Source organism: Tamandua tetradactyla, chromosome 7, assembly GCF_023851605.1.
Source record: "Tamandua tetradactyla isolate mTamTet1 chromosome 7, mTamTet1.pri, whole genome shotgun sequence".
Classification (NCBI taxonomy): domain Eukaryota; kingdom Metazoa; phylum Chordata; class Mammalia; order Pilosa; family Myrmecophagidae; genus Tamandua; species Tamandua tetradactyla.
The window spans coordinates 24,465,981-24,487,724 of NC_135333.1; the positions used below are offsets into that span (position 1 = coordinate 24,465,981).

General features: G+C 36.9%; 1 protein-coding gene across 1 annotated transcript; it reads right to left on the minus strand.

Annotated features, from left to right (window-relative positions):
- Positions 1-861: 861 nt before the first annotated feature.
- On the minus strand, positions 862-21,333 carry RTCB (RNA 2',3'-cyclic phosphate and 5'-OH ligase). Its single transcript, XM_077168637.1, has 12 exons — positions 21,122-21,333; positions 18,637-18,715; positions 17,535-17,602; positions 16,340-16,439; positions 14,271-14,427; positions 10,492-10,648; positions 9,146-9,305; positions 7,582-7,757; positions 5,994-6,182; positions 5,288-5,398; positions 3,671-3,790; positions 862-2,639 (listed from the first exon to the last, which is right to left on the minus strand). The coding sequence occupies exons 1-12, from the start codon at positions 21,212-21,214 to the stop codon at positions 2,532-2,534; spliced, it is 1,518 nt and encodes a 505-aa protein (XP_077024752.1). The 5' UTR covers positions 21,215-21,333; the 3' UTR covers positions 862-2,531.
- Positions 21,334-21,744: the final 411 nt, after the last annotated feature.

Here is a 21,744-nt window from a genome sequence, read left to right on the forward strand (position 1 = left end):
GCCTCTTCATACTTAACCGGTTCAGATGGACACAAATTCTCTGAGTAACATAAAAATCCCATATAGTCAAGGCACTGGAACACATGCAAAGAGAAGAGGACAGAATTTGTCATGTGAATTATATATTGGTGTAGCAGGCATAAGGAGCTGGTAAATGTTTCAGCAAGAAGGGGTGTGATGTTTGCAAGGAATTTTAAAAAACAGGAGGAAAACTTTATAATGAATATGAGGGAAACAGACATTTTTAAGGGGAAAATAAAGACAGAAAAATGTTTAGTTATTTCATGCTGCAGTTTTCTAATGGTTACAAAATTATACTTCAAAGATCAAAACAGGAGCATCTTAAGGTCTGCAAGAGAATTTACTTAAAGTTTAAATCTTCATTTCTTTACTGCTCCAAGAAATAGTCATAAAAAATTAGAAAATTAGTAAGTGTCCATGTTTTTGCATGTTCCATGATTTGGCTTTCCAACCATATGATACAGCCTATCGCAAAGTGTTAATGTCAGTGCCTTTTAATAGCAGTTATAAACCAAATGTCTTTAGAGGATTTTAAAAGGACTGAGATGCTCACAGTAATAAGTGTTATGCTTCCTAACTGTGAGACCCAGACAATGCCCTCTCCCGAGGGCTTTCCCAGGCTGTACATGTGTTTATGTGCAGTAATGGAGCATATTTCCTTAGGGCAATAAAAACAGCTGGTTAATTTCAGCTTCAACTGAGCATTAATTTTCAAGTGGCTTCCCCTCCCAGCTACTATGGGAAAATAACATGTTTAGAACAAGGAAAACAACATTTGTACCTTTCATTTTGAATATGAAATATTAACCATTACTTTTTATAGTCACAAATAGGTTCAAATTCACCAGAGAATGAAAAGTTTATTAAAGCAGAAAACTCCACAGTGGAAATTATTTTTCTACTGCTTCTTCTCATCTGTTTCCCTTTCACCTTCCTCAAGAGTAACTTTCAAAGCACAGAATCAAACTCAATGTTACGCATTCCATACGCACTATGAAATTTCCTGTACTGACAGCTTTCAGAGCAGACCTTGCTTTGAAGTGGCTCTGAATGATGTCACGAGGCATGTCCCAGTTCCATAAGTCCACATAGATACTCTAATCTTGCCTCATCTCTACAGAGCCCAGTACTGTGCTGGAAGCTGGTTTCTCATCTTTAAGGTACCCCCTGGTACAACTGTACCTTTAAATCATCTGTGGACCAATCAGGAGCTGGTCTAGTCTGAAGGCACGAATCCATTAAGATTCCTAACTTAGTTTTTGATAATGTCCAAATACTACCATCAAAAAAAATTTAAGTTACTGAGTGCTCAGAGTAAAGAAATATTATCGCTATTTCATAACTCTTACATTTTCCCAAGGAAGTCTACTCTTTTCCAGTCTTCCAACAACAGCATTTAGAAGGTACTTCAATGACAGTTTGGTTATAAAATTGAAAGATAAGTTTTAGGAAAGACTTTTAGGCTGTGCCTCTAAAGGTAACCTGAACAAAAAAATTAGACAACACCAACAATGCTCAAAATGAATCTAATACAAATACTAATTTTAAGCTATAAAATATTATACATAAAATATAAACAAAATATCATAACTACTAGATTTTTCTATTTTATTGGCTGTTCGACTTAACTAAGGCTTCAGTAACCTATAACTATATTCCTTTAACAATTTGGAGGTATCACATTACATAACATGAAATCTGAGTAGGTGGCATAAGATTAGTTGACCTGCTGATACAGAGCAATTGTTAATATCCAGACATGGTCATTTAGTGCTTTTATAACTCAATCACAAAATGGAAAGATATTCAGTATAACATGAAGGTTCTCTGCTGCTGCTGTGCAAGGCATTATTTAGAAGTTTGTAAGGTCAAGACTAATTAATGACATATACCAGCAGGTACCATTTTGCAAGTAAGTAAAATTTTTTGCAAGTAAGTAAAACTCGGCCTTTTATCTAATGAAGAGGGATAGCAAGTCTATGAAAAATTACTTTCCCCTTTGGAAATACACACTTTCCTCCTCAATGCATCCCCAAGCCAGAGTGATATTTAGGGTTTTGCTCAGTACTGGGTGGCTGAATGGACAAAGGGAGGGAAGAAAGGAAACATTCCAAAATTTTCTCATTTAACAGAACGTTCTTCATGACACCTCTCAGAATGTAAACAGAGCTTGGTGTAAAGAAATTAATTATGATTAAAGATTTGTATGACTGAATAAGGTAGTTTCTTAACCCATTCTCACCCCTTAATAGATTTTCCTAAAAATCTTTGGGACTTCTGAGGAGGAAACATATTTATCCGTTTTCAAATGGGGGGAATGTGACTCCTCAAAGAGTTATTTCGGTTCCTGAAAGCAGCAGCCTATTGCCAGCCATTTTGGAATCAACAGTTACAGGTGCACACTTTGAAACTCGTCAAGTCTCTTGTGTGTGATGTCTGAAGAGTGTCTCAATCCGTTTCCACATCAAGGCTGGTGAGGGTAAGTGGGATTGGCGGTCCTGGTCAAGGCCTTACCCTTTGATCACAGCAATGGGTCGCAGTTTAATGGCCTTCTTGCTGATTCCAGCATCATGGCAAGTGTTCACTACATCAGTCACATTCTTGTAGGATTCAGGAGCCTGCAGAGGAGGATTAAGCATTTTAAAAATTTACTTACCATGGAATCCTGAAAAGCGTTATACTTCACTTGTAATTAAAGGAATTCAAATGAAAAAATTATTGATGGGACTTTTAAGTCTATCAAATTAGCAAAGGCTAAAATAATAACACTCGATATTGGTAAGAGGTAGTAAGAGAGACACCTTCATCCTATTTCTATTTTTTCTGTATTTCCCAAATTTTCTTCAGAGAATATGTTACTGAGTAAAACACATCAATACCATTAGTGGTAATTATCACTGGATGATGGAGTTATTGACAATTTTAATTTTTCTTTACATATTTCTGCAGTTAACAAAATTTTAGCAATGAACATGCATTATCTTTATAATAAGGGAAAATTATTACATTCAAATTAATGACTATATAACTGTAATTGTAAATGTGCATACATACAGATATATTTATTTATGTGGGTTCCTAGCAAAACCACCACTCTTTCTTTCTACCTGTCACTGCTGCCTTACCACCATTAGAACTAATTTTATCACATGCACACCCTTTATGTCAACATAAGCAGTTGAGGCCTCCCAGACTGACTGCCAAAGGCAATCAGTACATGCCTTTTTTTATCCCTTTCCTTCCAATTTCAGAAGCTTTTCCACTGTGGCCCTGGGAACTCCTTCCAGTGAGTAAAGTGCAAAATCACCTCCTCATCTTACCTTCTCTGAACATTACCTTTACCTTCTTGTTCTAACTGAAAGGTCCCTCCTGAGAATGTTACTCCCTCTCTAGCTATCTCAAGTGGCATCCACACTTTCTCTATTTTATTAAGGATGAACTGTTACACTCTTTGACTCAGTTATTCTATTAAGATTTTATTCTAATTATTAAACATTTGGGAAAAAGCTTCATGTTGTGAATATACTCATTAAGCTTTATTTATAATAGCAAAATTTTGGAAGCTAGTAATACCAAAAATTGTTGACTGTGTACTAGCATAAACTATACATAGTTCTCTGCCAAGTAGTATTATCAAAACTTCTCTTACCTCTTCCATAACCAGTTTGGGTGAGGCAACACGGATTGCAATTCCCATATCTGCCAATTTGTCTAAGACATCCTGGAAATCTAAATTACGTCGAGACTTTGCTCGGGACAATGCACGACCCTAGAGTGGGAAAAGGAACGAACTTCATTTAATAAATGCAGAGTTAAATTTTACATTTGACTGTAGCAACTACTAGAACCCTTACGATTAAAATATATGCCCCTTCCTTGATCTTTTTACAGTTAAAAAAAAGTTCATAAAAAAAATCTCTTTTCCTACTGTATTTTTTGTTATAAGCCTCACCATACCTGTTTAGAAAGTAAATTTCTACTTAGTCAAAGCATTTTCTATTTACAGCTTTAACTTTATGTTCCTCGTTACTCTTTTAAATTTTAATATAAACATAATTGTTAATCAATTATTAATTTATAAACAGTACATTGGTCATCACAAAAACTTGGTGCTCTTCGTGGGGTTTTTCAACCTTGGTACTACTAACATTTGGAACCAGATAATTTTTTGTTGTGGAGGATATCCTGTGCACTGTAGGGCATTTAGCAGTATTCCTAACCCTATACCCACTAGATGCTAGAGGCACCTCCCTATTTGTGACAAAATCGTCTAAAGACATTGTTAAACATCCTTGGGTGGGGAGGCTCAAAATAATCTCCAGAGGAAAGCCACTGGGATAAAGTTAGGAGTTGGAAAGCAGCTGGAAATGAAAAAGGATAAGAGAAAAAAAAGTAGGGTTAGAATGTATTTGAGCAGCTGGAAATGAAAAAGGGTAAGAGAAAAAAAAAGTAGGGTTAGAATATATTTGTGAGGATCTGTCCTAAGAGAAGGCTATTACAGGCAGTTTCTACTGCTCACACTAGAACGAGCTAAGCGCGCTGATAGCTTTAGAATAGAGTATGGCAAACTACAGCTCATGGGCCAATCTGGTCTACCACCAGCTTTGTAAATGGTTTTATTGGGATACAGCTTCATTCATTGATGTACTTTGCCTATGGCTGCTTTTGCACAACAATGGCAGAATTGAGCAGCTGCAACAAATACTGTATGACCTATGAAGCTTAGAATATTTATTATCTACCCCTTTACACAAGTTTGCCAACTCCTGACTTTCAAGATGAAAGGCAGTGTGTTGACGTCAGCATGCAGTCCATAGACAGTAGACTCTGGTTTGCAAATAGAGCCTATCCCTCTGATCTTAAATGGACCCAGCCAGGCGGAAGGAGCAAATTATGCAAATGACCAGCTCCAGGCCATCACTGAGATAAGCTGTGATATAAATTTGCATCATTTTCAGTTACGTCAGTTATAAATCAATTACAGTAAGCTCAGTTGGTGTGACAATTTTCCAGTGTGGATTTTCCAGGCTTAGAAATGAGGAACAGAAACCCTGCCTGACTATGACTCCATTAAGGAAGAGAAACTAGATGACCTCAGTCATATCACTAAATAATGTAAATTGTGGGGAAGAAATTCAGGTAGAACACAAGATAGACCCAAACCTCAACTCTGTTAATGCTCAATACGTACAGATATTCATGTCAAAATGCAGAACTATTACTACACTGCGGGGAGCATTTCTAAGTAGGTTTTCATTTTACTTACCGCTCCATGACAGGTTGTTCCAAAGGTTTCCGTCATGCCCTGTTCAGTGCCAGTAAGAACGTAACTGCAGGTTCCCATGGTGCCGCCAATGAGTACTGGTTGTCCTGTGAGCTAAGGATGCCCATAAATCAAACAGGTCAAAATTTAGTCAAGCATAAGCTTTCACTTTCATTGCAGGATTATAGGAGAAAACTGGGCCTCATAAAATTGTATTAAGAATTTTATTTTTGTTCTTTTAACAACTGGGAGGAAAGGTGAGGGGAAATGATAATGTGAGGGCCAGGAAAGATGTGGAAAACAAACTGAATGTAAGAGCAAAGCAAAATTCAGACACGTAGGGAAAAGCTACTCTAAGGACTATCCTGGTGGTTAGGAATAAGACAATTCAAGTTTAATTTTAATCCTGTTTTTTAACACTCTAGAATGTCCTCTAATAACTCAAAAAAAACAAAAAACAAAAAACAAATCTTAATTCACCTTAACATAGTAAAACACACTTTATACAGCACTTTTAAAAATGCACATTGCCAAACACAAATAATGGGGAAGGGGTTGCTGCTTCAGAGAAGATTGGGAACCACTATTTCCAAGGGAGGCAGATTGTTTCTTTTCACCATTGCTGCTTTCCTGTTGCAATTCACCTACAGTTAGAACTATCTAAAACATGCCCCCACCACTTAAAAATACAAATGCAGGTGCTACGTACCTGGTAATCAACAGCAATGAGGGGGTGGTGAGGAGGGAATGCTCGGGTGGACCCCTTCCTATGTACCAACAGCGTCCGCTCCTTTCCATCCACCACATGCTGCTCTACTTTGGCAATATTGTGAGAAACATCGTAGATCACATGTAGGTCTAAGTCATCAGGGGTTGTGTTGAAGACCTTGGCAAAAGCCTAAGAGAAAAAGCTTAAGTTAAAAGAGCCAGACTCAGCTCTGAAAAACTTACTTCAGCTGGTCTGTTACTGAAGGGAGTAAGGGATTAAGATGTCAAAAACAGCGGTATTATGCATCTTTGCATAAACTGCCTTTTAGATCACACAGCAAATTCTTGGCTCTGCAAATTCCAACTCTGGTTGAAAAGCTGCCAAGGCTATTCTTTTTTTTTTTTTAATTTTTATTGATAAAACCAAACAACATACAAATACGAACATTCTTAACATATGGACATTCAATATTTGGTGTGCAATCAATGGCTCACAATATCATCACATAGTTGTACATTCATTACCATGATCATTTCTTAGAACATTTGCATCACTCCAGAAAAATAAAACAAAAAAGAAGAAACTCATACATACCATACCCTTTACCCCTCCCTTTCATTGACCACTAGTATTTCCTTCAACCCAATTTATTTTAACATTTATTCCCCCATTATTTATTTTTTAATTCATATTTTTTACTCATCTGTCCATAATGTAGATAAAAGGAGCACCAGACACAAGGTTTTCACCATCATATAGTCACACTGCAAAAGCCGTATCATTATACAATCATCTTCAAGAAACATGCTACTAGAACACAGATCTACAGTTTCAGGCACTTCCCTCTAGCCTCTATAATATACCTTAAACTAAAAAGGGGGTATCTATATAAGGCGTAAAAATAACCTCCAGGATAACCTCTCAACTCTGTTTGAAACCTCTCAGCCACTGATACTTTATTTTGTCTCATTTCTCTTTCCCCTTTCAGTTGAGAAGGTTTTCTCAATCCCTTGATGCTGAGTCCCAGCTCATTCTAGGATTTCTGTCCCACGTTGCCAGGAAGTTCTACAGCCCTGGGAGTCATGCCCCATGCAGAGAAGGGGAGGGTAGTGAGTTTGCTTGCAGTGTTGGCTGAGAGATATGCCACATGTGAGCAACAAAAAACGTTCTCTGGGGGGGGGGTGACTCTTAGGCCTAATTTTAAGCAGGCTTAGTCTATCCTTTGCGGGGATAAATTTCATATGAACAAACCCAAGATTAAGAGCCTGGCTACTCTTGATCACATCCTCCAGAAGTGTGCCTTCTCCAGCCTTCTCACCCTCAGTGAACGGCACCTCTATCCACTTTACCACATGAGGCAAATTCTAAGAATAATTCTTGACTTCTCTTCTTCCCTCATGCTGCAAGCTCAATAATCTGATTTTGTTGAAGATGACACCAAAAGCTTGGATATTTTTCCAATATTCAGAGTATTTGTTATGTAAAATTCCAAAACTAATCCCACAGACTTTGATTTGATTCCATTATGTTTTAAAGCACTTAACTCCATCGTGACCAACTCAGAACAAAAGAACAACCTCAACAGTACCTGACGGGTTAAGAAGGTCATGGAAGAGCGGTTGACCCAGGCATAGTTCCCAGCTGCTGCCATTCCCTTCAGGTAGTCCTGACCCTCAGCAGAAGCAATTCGAGCGCAAGCCAGCTGACGGTCATTGACTATAATTTTGTCTCTCTTCATGGCTTTTTCCATAGCTACTAGCGCATCTGGAATAGGAGGGCCACAAACCTGTCAGTCACTTTTCTCTATACAATTCAGATTTATTGCAGAAAGGTGGAGTACATTTAAATCCACACTACAACAAAATCAAGAAAGATACAACTTTCTTTCTGAAGTGTTTCCAAGTTCATCGATGTGCTCAATAGATGCATTTATGGAGAATCTTCTGTCAGAGTACTATGACACAAGCTGTGTGGGATACAAAGATAACACTGCCGTCGAGGACTCTGAGGCCTCCTAAAGGAACGAGCTGAGTACATAATGTTCTCAGTTACTACTTTCCCACATATGAAGGAATGAGAAGTCATATAATACATTTTGTCACTAGCATGTTTAAAAGAAAGTAATTTTTAGTGCCTCAATGTAATTTAGGAGCTAGAGACAAGGTGCTAAATCTCCTGTAGGAAAATTAAATCATGACAAAGGGCAGAGTTACACAGCAGAATGTTCACTAACTCTGGTCTATGCTTCATACATTTGTTAGATTAAATATTCTACCGGGCCAGTTTGGTACAAATTATTATATTCTCAAAAATAATACAAATATAAGACTGAACTGTAACAGATTTATTTATGTTTATAGTAGTTTCCACGTAGCTCTATAACTTGTTATATATTCATAAATCTTTTCTGAATATATGAGCCATCAAAAAGACCTATCCACTATTTCCCTACTTCCTGCTTTTGTTCATGCTCTTGTCATAAATGTCCTTTGCATGTGATTATTCAAACTGCGTGTACATGTCAAAACCCAGCTCAAATTTACATGCCCATGAAGTCATTCTCAAAATATTTTTCCTAAACACACCATATTTATTTGGTCTCTCCTATAGTATTTTGTCCATTACTATTTTCTATGTTTACTTGTTCTTTTTAATGAACTTGACATCTCCTTTATAAGACAATTTGAAGGCAGAGTTGCTATTTTATCCCTGAATTCACCATAACACATAACTCAGTGTCTTGTAAAGTAGGCATCCAATACATACTTGCTGGAATGTCTACTTCATAAATTACCCAATTTAAGCATTTTCTTTCTCTTCTTTGGCAAGATAGTAATAGTTACCATTACAATAACTGGAGCTAACCTTTACTGAGTGCTTCTAAGTGTTAGGCACTGATTCTAAGGGCTATAATAGAGTATTTAATTCATTCTCTCACAATACTTTATAGAATAATTATTATTTCTCATTTTTTTTCAGAAGAGGAAGCCAAGGTCCAATGAAATAATTTAACTTGTTCTCACACCATTAGTTAGGAGAACCAGGACACGACACAAACCCAGACAGTATAGAGCCTTGTCTCTTAAATCTGATTCTTGTTCCCCAAAATACATACACTTTAGTACCAAATCAAAATTAGAATTAGTATATACCTGTGGCTACTTGGTGGCCCAAGCCTCTGCTGCCACTGTGGATCATCACACACACCTGCCCCTTATGGTCGATGCCCATTTTCTTTGCAGCATACTCATTGAAAATCTCATCCACAACCTGGATTTCTGCATAGTGGTTGCCTGCTCCCAAGGTCCCCAGCTGCAAATGTAAGAATGTCTGTTAAAACAGCTTCTATTCAAATAATTAAAAAATCCATTTAGGGTAGGCCACAGTGGCTCAGTAGGCAGGAGTTCTCGCCAGCCATGCTGGAGACCTAGGTTCAATTCCCAGTGCCTGCCCATGCAAAGAAAAATAAAATCCATTTTAAAGCAAATAGGTCAATACAAACCACCCATAATAAAACTTAGCACAAATGTTTTATATAATAAAGGAATTTCTAAGCCTCAGAAATGCTCCATTCATTTAGAGCAATATTTTATACAACAAAAATGTGGACCAGTTCCATAAGTTAATGTTAAAATCTATTTGGTGTACACACATATAATATGCTTCACAAATTAAAAAAACTTGGGCCATTAAAATGGCACAGGAAGAGAAGGGTTAATTTTTGGTATGAACTCTGATGAATGCTGACTCTTAGACAAGGTCCAAGGTTTCAAAATATGATTTTTTGAAACATCTGTAAGTTTCAGTGACATCTACCATGATGCATCATTGAAAGAACATATCCTATAACTGAGGCTCATATTAGAGAACCACAGAAGAGCCATGCTGCAAATCTTTAGAAGACGCCCAGTTTTAACCATCCAGATCTTCAGATGACAAAAGCAGACCCAGAGAGCAAAGAGACTTGCCAAAGATCACAAAGAATTAGAAGCAAAGCCATCACAATTAGCTGTAAATGTCAAACCTCTGGTATGTTCTTAACTCACAAACAGCATGAACTGACAAGAAATACTCTGGAATCTCTTCATCTAAATTGCCAGAAAGCTTTGGGCTAACTAAATTTGTGAATTGTCAAAGTATGTAAGCAAGTAATTTTGGCATATATTGCAAGTCTTGTATCATATCCCACTTCTCACTCATTTACTTTTTTTACATGGGCAGGCACCAGGAATCGAACCTGGGTCCTCCGGCATGGCAGGCAAGCATTCTTACTGTGGCCTGCCCCTCACTCATTTAATTTATATCTTATTTTTGAATATTTGTAGCCCCTAATATCTTTTAAGAAAAAGAATGAAGATAGGCAAATTACATGTGCTGTTTTTGATATACTATGAAAAAAAACTGGGGATATGCCTGCTAAATGGAAGACATATATATTTTCCCCCATGAAAAACAAAGTATTAAAAAAAAATAACACATTGTCTCTCCAAAGAGTTACCTGAGGAAGGCCTCTTTTTTTGGCCCTTGCAGAGACTTTATTGGGGTCAGCCTGCAGCATCCTTCCGTACTCCTCACAGTGCTCCTTGTCTTCAGCCCAAGCATAGCCTTCTCTTAAGGACCAGTCTACACCCATTTCCAAGGCCTCCTCTAAGTCTCTGAAGTGAGTAGTAAAGAGTCAGTTATCAGCGGTCAATGAGAGGGATGGGATAAGGGGTATGGTATGTGTGAGTTTTTTCTTTTTATTTCTTTTTCTGGAGTGATGCAATGTTCTAAAAAATATTCATGGTGAAGAATATACTACTATGTGATGATATTGTGAGCTACTGATTTTACATCATACATGGAATGTTTGTATGGTAAGAATGTTCATGTTTGTATGTTGTTTTGGTTTGATAACACCAAATAAATAAAAAAAAAAGTTATTTAACAGCAAAGGGAGAGCAAAACCTAAGGATGACCACATCACAAAATGGGCAGAGAACACTAAGTTTACTATCTCTTACATACAAGGCACGGTGCTAGGGCTAGATACAGAGTTTAGGCTCTCACAACATTAGTTTTTTGAGAGAAGCAGTTTCAAAAATAACTGCAATATAAAATGATAAATGCTATATCAGAGAGGATTATAATTCTGACATTTAGCCTTTGTACCTTTCAAAGCATTTTGACATTAGATTTGCTTCTCTGATCCTTAAGTCTGGAGGCGGTTTTCATAAAAAAAATTTATGAAAAATTATAGTAAAATAATGAAGGTGTCTAAATTTCCTCAGGGGACACTGGTTAAATTTTAATGTCTACTCCTACCTTGAAAAAAGTACTATGTGCCTCCACTGCACCTTCATTTTGAAGCTAAGGTACACATAAATTAAACCCTAAAACGGGAAAAGTGTCAATCTTCCTTCACCCAAGGTCTGGTACTATTCCAAATCACTAAGAGGAAAATCACAATTTTCAATGTTCTCTCTCCCACCACCCCTAGATGTTAGCCTGTTTCAAACGTTATTTATTAGGACAAAATTCCTATCTAAATGATCTATAAGGATGCATGGAATTTACTAAAGTATGCTTCTCAAAGTATGGCTGTATATCAGAGATCACATAAAGCCACTGAACAGTTATCTTCAAAGACTGTCAATTTCATTTCAAGTATTTTTTTTTAGAGGGAGGGAGAGTTGTGTAATATTAAGAGTTAATAGGTCTACAAACAACCCAATTATAAAATGGGCAGAGGAAATGAATAGGTACTTTTCTGAAGAGCAAATACAGGTGGCTAAAAATCACATGAAGAGCTGCTCATCTTTACTGACGATAAGGGAAATGCAAATTAAGATGACAATGAAATATCACCTCATAAGTATAAGAATGGCTGCTATTAAATAAACAGGAAACTATAAATGTTGGAGAGGATGCAGAGAAATTGGAACACTTATTCACTGTTGGTGGGGATGTAAAATGGTTCAGTCGCTGTGGAAGTCAGTTTGGTGATTCCTCAGAAAAGTAAATATTGAGAGTTGCCCTATGACCCAGCAATACCAATACTCGGTATATACCCAGAAGAGTTGAGGGTAGTGACACGAACAGACATTTGGACACTGAAGTTCACAGCAGCACTACTTACAATTGCCAGGAGATGGAGACAATCCACATGCCCATCAACAGATGAGTGAGTAAACAAAATGTGGTATACAAAAACAATGGAATATTATGCAGCATTTAAAAAAAATGATGTCCTGAAACATACGACAATGTGGATGAATTTTGAGGACATAATGCTGAGTGAAATAAATCAGACACAAAAGGACAGATACTGTATGATTCCATTATTATGACTCTGATAAAGCTGTCAGTGTTCTGGAGCAGCCAGAAGGAAAAATGTGAGATGAGGGCATGGTAGCCCACGACAACTTCTGGGAAGTGTTCTGTAGCTGCCTGTTGAAGTGTACTTTGAAAACTACTGTTTTTTTTTTTTTCTTTGTATATACATGTTATATATTACAACAAAAAGACAGTAAAAAAAGAACTATAGGCAGTTATAGTAATTTTAGATAAATTCTTAATGTAAAAATTTTGAAAATATTTAGTAACAGCTTACTATTATAGCAAAGTTGATATTTGTAATAACTTTTTACCTTGGTATTTTGAGAACACATACAGTTTTGATAGTTAATCAAATGGTATTTAAGATAGTGTTTAATATTTAGAATTTGAGAAACTGATATTTGTAACTTTAGATTTTTTACTTTCTTTGCTTTAATTTTAAATTGGCTTATGAAATATACTGTAAAAATTGGCTTTACGATGATTAGATTTTTTAAAAAAATATGCCTATGGATAAGCTAAGATATCCACTTTAGTGATTAGGATTTTCATGCTCATTGTAAAAATACTTTAACACAGGTCATTACTATATCTATGCAGATATTTGTAAGAACTTTCTACTTGGTATTTTGAGAACATTTACAGTTTTTACAGCTGATCAAATGTTATCTAAGTTGGTGCTTAATACTTAGAATTTAAGAACTTTGCTATCTGAATTTACAGATTTTTTCCCTTGTTGCCTTAATTTTAAATTGGTTTATGAAACTTATTGTGCAAACACAGGTTTTACGATCATTATATGGATACTTTATTAAATGTGCCTACGGTTATGCTAACTAAGATATCCAATTTTGGTGCTTCTAAGTGTATAGTTTTTCTTAAATATAAATTTAAAAAAGAGTTAATAGTTTCAAACATTTTTGTATTAATATATATATAACAGATAAATCTGAATAGAATATATAATATGTATAATTCACATATTTTCAAGATAAAACAGGAAGATGTCAAAGAAACATACTTGCTAGGCAAATTCTTCTGCTATTGAAAGATTCTGCAAAGTTTAAGGTATGGAAGTGGCTAAAGTCATGAATTTTAGGTTGTATATATGTTACCAAAATTTAAAAAACCAACAACTCACAGAACTGTCCAACAAAGAGTGAACCTTATAGATTATAATTATAATTTCAACATCTATAAGAAAAGTACCACACTAATGCAAAATGTGAATAAAGGGGGAGGGGGATATGGGAACCCTGTACTTTCTGCATGATTTTTCTGTATACCAACTGTTCTAATTAAAAAAACGTAAGAGTTTAAGGTGCACTGCTTTATGAGAGCAGACACTATACAGTCAATGGTTATCTGCAAGGTAGTTACATTGCAGTTTTTTAATGTGTACTTCAGAAATACGTAACATTCTAGCTGAAGAACACATTCAGTGCAATAATTCAAAGAGCAAGGTCATAGGAAAATATTAAATTGATGACAAAAGGCAGTTGGCTTCAGAATATAGCTTCTGAATTCAAAGGATCCTTGGCTTAAATCCTGACTTAACTTACTAGCTTACTTAACATTTCAACTCTGAAACTAATTTCTTCTCTCTCAATCTGTTTACTTGTAAATTAGGGTAATTTATTTGTAAATATTAGGGTTATTATGCCAAGTAAATGATGTGATATTTGTACATGAGAGCAGAGTGCCTTACACATTGGGACTGCTCAGTAAATTTCAGTGGCTATTCTTCTACTGCAAGTAATACTACTATATGTCAAAAGCCATTATAATGAATATCAGATGATGTAAGTCTCTAATAAATTAGCTGGATCTAGTGAATTTATTACTTCCTAAAAAGCAACTGGACAATCCACCATCTCTGCAGGGTCCCAAGGTGGAAGTGAATGTGAGGGTCATCCAGTCATGTCACTCAATCCATTTATTGGAAACTTCTGCACTTACTTGGCATTCATTGGAATGACGCCCTTTGATCCTACCCCAACAGGAATGTGGTCAAACATAGCTTGGGCAAGTTGCTCCTTCACAGGCTGGACATCACTTTCATCTAAATTGGTTCTTAGCAAGCGGACACCACAGTTGATGTCAAATCCGACACCACCTACAAAATATAGAGAAGTTATTTAAATATTAGCAAAAAGGTGGTTTGGTATTGTTATCTGTGGTTTTCACCACTAATGTAGGATTAAAAAGAGAGCCATTCTATTAAAGATGAGTATGTTTTAAAGTAGCCTTCAAAGTAGTTCTCTGCTGGACAGTGTGATGACATGAAACATCTAAAGTGACATATATACTAAAGATAATATATGGACCAGAGAGGCAGTGATGAATGATGAATAACATCTGGAATAAAGATCTAGACGTGAGTTATGTACTCTTTTTGTTTCAATCACTCCTTCAAGAATTTATGAATTCTATTAGTCTTTTCAAATACCCAACTTAAGGCCAATGTGAATACTTTCTATTGCATATTTTTTCATTTCACTAATTTTGCTTTAATTATTTTCTTTGGCTCTAATGTGTTGTTCTGCTAACTTTTTTGAGATGGATGCTCAGATCACTTGAAATATCTGCTTTTTTCTTTCCTAATTTATGCATTTACTCTGATAAATTAGCAGTTAGCAGCACTAATTTATTGCAATTAGCAGTTAGCAGCACTAATTTATTGCTAATTGTGGTGTTAACAGTAACACACAATTTTTAGACATAAATATATTTTTATTAATGTTAAAAATACTTTCTAATTCCCATTATGATTTCTTCGTTGACTCATGGGTAACTTAAACGCTGTATTTCCAAATCTATGGGGGTATTCTAGGCTTTTCTTTTTTTTTTCTGTTTAATGATTTCTAATTTAATTCCACTGTGTTCAGATAATATCCTCTGTATTTGTGGTTCTTAAACAGGTCCAGATACCTCTGGGAGGGAAAGAAAGCAAGACCCATTCAGCCTATAAGACTAATTTGATAATAATGCTAAGATATTATTTGCCTTTTTTACCCCCATTTTCTCAAGAGACTACAATGAAGTTTCCCAAAGGCTACCTGACATATGACCACCACTTTTCCCTGATGGATAATGAAATGTGTATTTGCATATTCCTGTGTAAAAATTCCTCAATTTTAGTTTCCAGTTTCTCAGTTTTAGTTTCCAGTATGGTAAAGGGACATAACCCACATAAACAAAAAGACTTTTGAGAGCAATCTTTGATCATTTTTAAGAGTGTAAAGGGATTCCTGAGTCTAAAAAGTTTGAGAATCCCTACTCTGTACAATTTCGATGATTTGAAATTTGAGTTGTTTTATGGCTTAGCACAAGGGCATCAAGGATCTATGTGCCCTTGAAAATAATGTGTACTCTGCAGTTCTTGGGGGCAATGTAATGTGTATGCATGCACAACCACACACACATATCATAGGACAAGGTGTCAAGTTTGTTAACTGTATTTATCTTTACTGACTGAAATTTGCCATTACCTCAAGAAAAAAACTGTGCGAAATACTGGGCTCATATATTTGGGATTTTCTCTTCCTCTGGATGTTGGCCTCACAAATTTTCACTGCCTACACAGCTGTCCAGTCAAACAGATGTCTTTATATCTTGCCCAGTCTTTCTACTTATCCTTTTTGAAAGTGAAGATATTAGTTCTGGTGAGGAATGTTTCAGTGAAAGTATCCCATGGCAGAAAAGATGTAGATGATTAAAAGTACATAATAATAAAATGATGATGATGAGAGCAAATGATCACTGAGTACTTACTATGTGCCTAGTACTATCCTAAGTATCCTAAGTATTTAGAAGCTCCGTAAATTTTCACTGAATATGTTTTGCTTGATACTTTAATAGTCTCTTAGTGTCTCTTAGGCCCATAATCAAGTCTCTCAAAATAATCAGGAAATGATATATGAGACTGAGAGATGCACACAAAAAAAGAAGTTGCACCCTGTCTCAGAAAGGCTATGAGTCACAGTGAGAAGCCACACACCTGACATCAGAGGTATACAGTGACTCACCTGGGGATACCACTGCTTCAGGGTCATTCATATCAAAGGCTGCCATATTTCCAATAGCAAATCCATAACCAGAGTGGACATCAGGAAGCCCAATAGATCGCTGAAAAAGAATTGTAAAATGAAATACAGCTTTCTCAATCTGGTACTCTGGTTGCCTGACTGCTATGACAGATTCTCAAATAGGGGGCAAGCTGTAGCCTTTACAAAAAAACAAGATTCCATTTTCATGAAATCTTCTCTACTGGTGGAAATTAAGTGTGAAAACTCCTAACTAGGAAGCTAAATATAGAGAGGGAAAAACTTCTAATAAGTCTGACTGTTAATTAAGGACACCAAAAACAGAAAAGCCTCAGAATATGAGGACCACATATTAACTTTAATATGTTATTACAATTTAAAGATGATCTTAAGACATAGATAAATTGTGGTCACAGTGGTTTAAGAAGAGGGAAATACCAGACTTATATAGGTCCTTACTGTTTAAGCAATCAAACAAATGCAATCCACTGGAAAGTATTCATATTCTTTCTATTTCTGGGACCTACAAAAGGATTCTGACCAGGAGGAATGCAGTTCAAGCATAAGGACAAATGACAACTGTGAGTTTCTTAAATGTGTATACTACGCCTTTTCATTTTTATCTCCAAGTGCCCAGCATAATGACTGACATGAAGAATTAAAATAAAGTTTGTTGAATGGATTCATTTTCAACTCTACTTTCAATGGTAGAATCTAAATGTTGGGTTATTTTAGGGGGCCATTCACATATCCAGTTCTAACTCTGTGTCATCACCACAACCTACCTTTTCCAATCATATTCAATAGAGTTCTGCTGTCCTCTCTCCTTCTATCAATTCTAACCCTCAAACTTCTTTCCATTCCTTCTATAACCCTCCTCATAAATTGGGCCAAAGTGAAACCTACAATAGTGGTGTATCAGTCCAGGAATAATGATATACTAGAAAACGTAAAAACTACTTCACAGGTTCTTGAAAGCTTATAGATGCTAGCCAGAGGAAATCAGAAACTGAGCTGTTTTCCAGACTAAAGTTATTTCTTTACTCCCATGGTTATTTCCAGATGATCAAAGGTCACTATCTAAATGAGAACACTATCAGGCATGGCCATTCATCCATTCAACCCACTTTTAGAACAAGAGGAAATATTAATGAGCCAAACTCTAAACATGACTCACATGAACGATCCCAGGCAGGGCAGCCACATTGCCAATCTGTTTCATGGCTGGCAGGAAGCCACCAACACCTGAAGATAAAAAGTCGGTATTAGAAAATACAACACATTTGCTTTTTAGCTTTAAGTATATTCATGTATTTCTAAATTGCATCAAGTGAAGTGGGAGTGGTTAGGATTATTAAAACAACAAAGCATAAAAGGACGTTTGAGATGGAAGTAGGAAGGAAGCTCCTTCAAGGAGGAAGCACACACACAGGAAAGGTAGTAAGGGCTATCAGACTAATTACAAACTTGTCAGTGTTCTGTGCAAATCTTATACTGAGGATGTAAAACGTAACCCTTAAACTTTGTTGTCAATTTGTAAAAAATGTATTCTTTCAAGAGCTCAAGTTATTTTTTAAAAAAGCCAGCAGCTGTTTTATTCTAAGTGACAAAGAAAGGTAATATGGCAGAGCAGGGGGAACACTGAATTGAGTGTTGGGGATTGTGGGTTCCAATCTCAACTCTGTCACTTGGTAGCTATGTAATTTCATAACCTCGAGGGGGATGGAGGATTCAGTCTGCTGTCTTAAAAAATAGAAAGGTTAAATCTAGATGATTTCCATTCTATCACTACCATTAGACCAGCATAATTAGAGCTTTATTCACTTATCTCTAAACCCCACTTAGCTCGCCAAAATAGGTGTATTAAGCCCTATAAACAATGGGCTCACTGAGGTGTGGTGAGGTTAATGTACTGGCCAAGAATACGGGCTCTGGAATCTGACACTTTGGATCTGAATGCTGGCTCTTTCACCAAGAAGTTGTCTGACCGTAGGCAAATTAAAATTACTTATCTCACTGAGCTCTGACTTCCACAACTGGAAAATAGAAATAACAACATTTTCCTCTTAGAATTAACTCTAAATCCTCTCCACAAGGCCAAGTAGCCAACTGAATGTGATTGTAAATAAGTACTGGTTTTTCCATTTCATTTCAAGTCTTGATTATTCATCGAAAACATTTTGTGTTTCTGAATTAGAGAAGTTATTTGAGTTACTATTTTCTCAGGCCACGGGGAAGACACCAACTGTAGCACCACAGGTGAACCTGTGTGTACTTACCACCACCTCGACAGGCATTCCTTAACTCCTCAAACATTAACTTTTCCAGAGCATCATTCACATAGAAAACGCCTTCAACCTGGTACCAAACAAAAGGAAAAGCTATGTTTGAGCATATGTATGTGATGCAGGGACACTGCATATAACGAAAACACTGTATACTTTCTCATTACCTTAAGCAACCAGATAACTTATCAAAGACTATTGGCTATTTCCATCTTTAAATACGCTTTAAAAATGTATTTTATAAAGCTCACAAATTGTTTTGTGTTTATTCTCCTATTAAAGTCACACTTAAGAATTCAACAGACCAACTTTTCTTCTTTGTGATAAAGATGACTCCCAATTACACTCAAAGTTCAAAGGTCTTAGTGCTTTTATGGTTCTAAAACATCAATGGGTTTTGAAAAACAAGGATCATACAAAGATAAAAATGTAGTCATCTATCTTCAGTGCATTTTTTCCTGTGTTTAAAACCACAGAAATTAGATTGTGGCCTATGCTGATTTACAAAACTATACTTATATAAATAAGTAAAAAACAATTTAACATGAAGCTGTGTGCTCCATTCTATAATCTATCCTAGTTAAGAGGATAAAGAACTCGACAACAGAGACACACAGAAGGCAATGAAAGATGCAAATATGTAACACGAAGGGCCAAAACATTATCAGAGAGCAGCACAGTAATGGAGAACCAGAGATTTAATACATGATCAGCTGGACAAGTAAATTTATTTCTCTTAAGAGAATAATTACTTCACTACTACTGCATGAATAACAATACCAGTGATGAAAAATATCTCTAATACAATTTCTTTAAGGGTCACATTTATTAATCTATCGAACATTTACTAAGGAGATGCTGTGGGTCTCAGAGGCATTGTATCAGGCACTAAGGGAAGACACAAAGAATATTACAAGATCCTGCTTTTGAGAAGCTTCCAGTCTAGTATGCAGTCTAGACAAGAAAACTAAAATGCAACGAGGCAAGGGCTTTAATGTAAAGCACACAGTGCTATGGAAGAATCCAATTAGGTAGTGGCTAAATAGTCTAGGGAGAGGGGGAAGGATTCTCAGAGGTCCTGTTTCTGTTGGCTCTTTTCATTACTAGAACAGCACACATAGTAACTGAGCACAAAATTGACATGAAGATGGGAACAAGGAGAAGTTTTTAATGTAGCACATGTGTCCTAAGAGAAGAATGGAAAGAAAGTTAGAAAAATAATTATAAGTGTGTAAATTTACTGTTATTATGAGGATGGGAACACAGTTTAGGCTTAGCACAGAAACCAGTAACTTTTTAAGAGAAACATCGATATTTTACTTTCTATCCCCCAGGAATACGGCTGTACACACCAACCAGAACTGCCTAGTAAAATTGCTGCTAGACAAAAATTAGCAGCGCGTACACAAAAAGTTAAGTCAGAATTGCTGCTGGACAATAAGAGGGTGTTACCATCGCCTTATGATCTCTACTTTCTTCGGAGGCCCAGTTTCCAAATACAGAAACTTGCCAAATGAAGACCTAGCAGAAAGGAGTGTTATCTCTCCATGTCTAGCTCAGAGCTTTGCTCACACGGGACATTACATAAGCGTTGATATTGAATAAATGGATGTAGTGGGGAATTAGGAACGTTTTTTTCCCCAAGACACAGGTTGCAAACCTTCAGAGCACAGTATGGGGCTTTAAAGGACTTCAAAACTCATATAACAACATACACACCAAAATCTCACAAATGCTTTAATAGAATCTACTGAATAAAAGGGGCTATGAAGCCCAGGTGATACAGTGAGCTTAGGCTTTCAAACTCTTTGGTCTTGGGTTCCCAAGTCTCCATCTGGGATATATCCATTAGGTCAGGGGAAAAATATTTGAACGGGGTATCAAACCCTGGCTGAGCTTCTTAAGTGGTGGGAAGAAGATCCTAAATCCTTCTTCTGCAAAGTTAGTATTTAAAAGGGGGAAAAAAATGTCAACCCATGTCCTGCTAGCCTCTGGGCTTTTTTGAACCAAATTCTTTTATTAAGAACCAACACGGAGCGGTAAATGCTAAAAACAAAAAACAAAACAAAAACAACTTGGTTCAACAAACACACAGGTCTGTGTTAAGCTTCATATAATGACCAGGATGACTCAGACAACTGAGTTCCAGTCCCAGCAGCTGTACCCAGGACTGGCGGTGTCTCCTTGAAAAAGATCAATGATGTCTTCAAGGCACTGGAACGTAACACATCTCAACGTGAGTTTATGAGACTGCACTCACTGTACTGAAAACGCTTTGCAGACATCAGTTTCGTATTTACTTGGATTCCCTAAGACATATCCTACTTTGCCTGTCCTCGTGGTTTGGGGATATTTCCTGCGGGAAGAAAAGTGGACTGCCTCGAAGACCGAGAGGGACTTACGAGGGGAAAGGGCCGGAGGAGGTCTGGCCGATCCCGGGCGGAAGGCCTCGCCGCCACGTCCCACAACTCTGCCATACCTGCATGTTGGGCACGAAACCCTTCTTGATCCTCCAGCAGTTTTTGTTGATCTTTTCCAAGAACTGCAGCTCATCATTGTAGTTGCGACTCATGGCGGCAATTCAGTAAGCGAAACCTCCTAACGCCGCTTTGAAGAGAACCTGCCTCACTACCCGACTTCCCAGAGCAGCGCTTTCTGGGACCCAACACGCAGGCGCATCAGCTCGGCGGGCAGGACGGGCGACGGCAAGCGCAGGGGCTCCAAACGCTTCGCTGCACCAATCGCTTTCTTCTTAAATTATCTGCGCTCCCGTGCTTACCTATTTGAATCTCTGCTAGTTGTTCGAGATCGACGGTAAACTCAGTCCGGCAGGTTTTAGTATTCTCTAGTAATTCTTCGTTTTGGAAGTGCTTTTCAGCAGCTCATGAAAACACACTAACTTTGGGACAGGTCCCACTACTCTAGTGGATACATCTGCTGGGAATCTACGTCTCAGCAGGGTCCCGCACGCAGCGTGCGAGAAAAAAGATATTCTTGCGCCGACAAAGACAAACGTAGCTTAAATAAATACCACAACTGAAAAATTGTACCGTTTCCGAATGAATTTGTATATGTGTATTTAGTAAATTTTGTTAGAAAAAA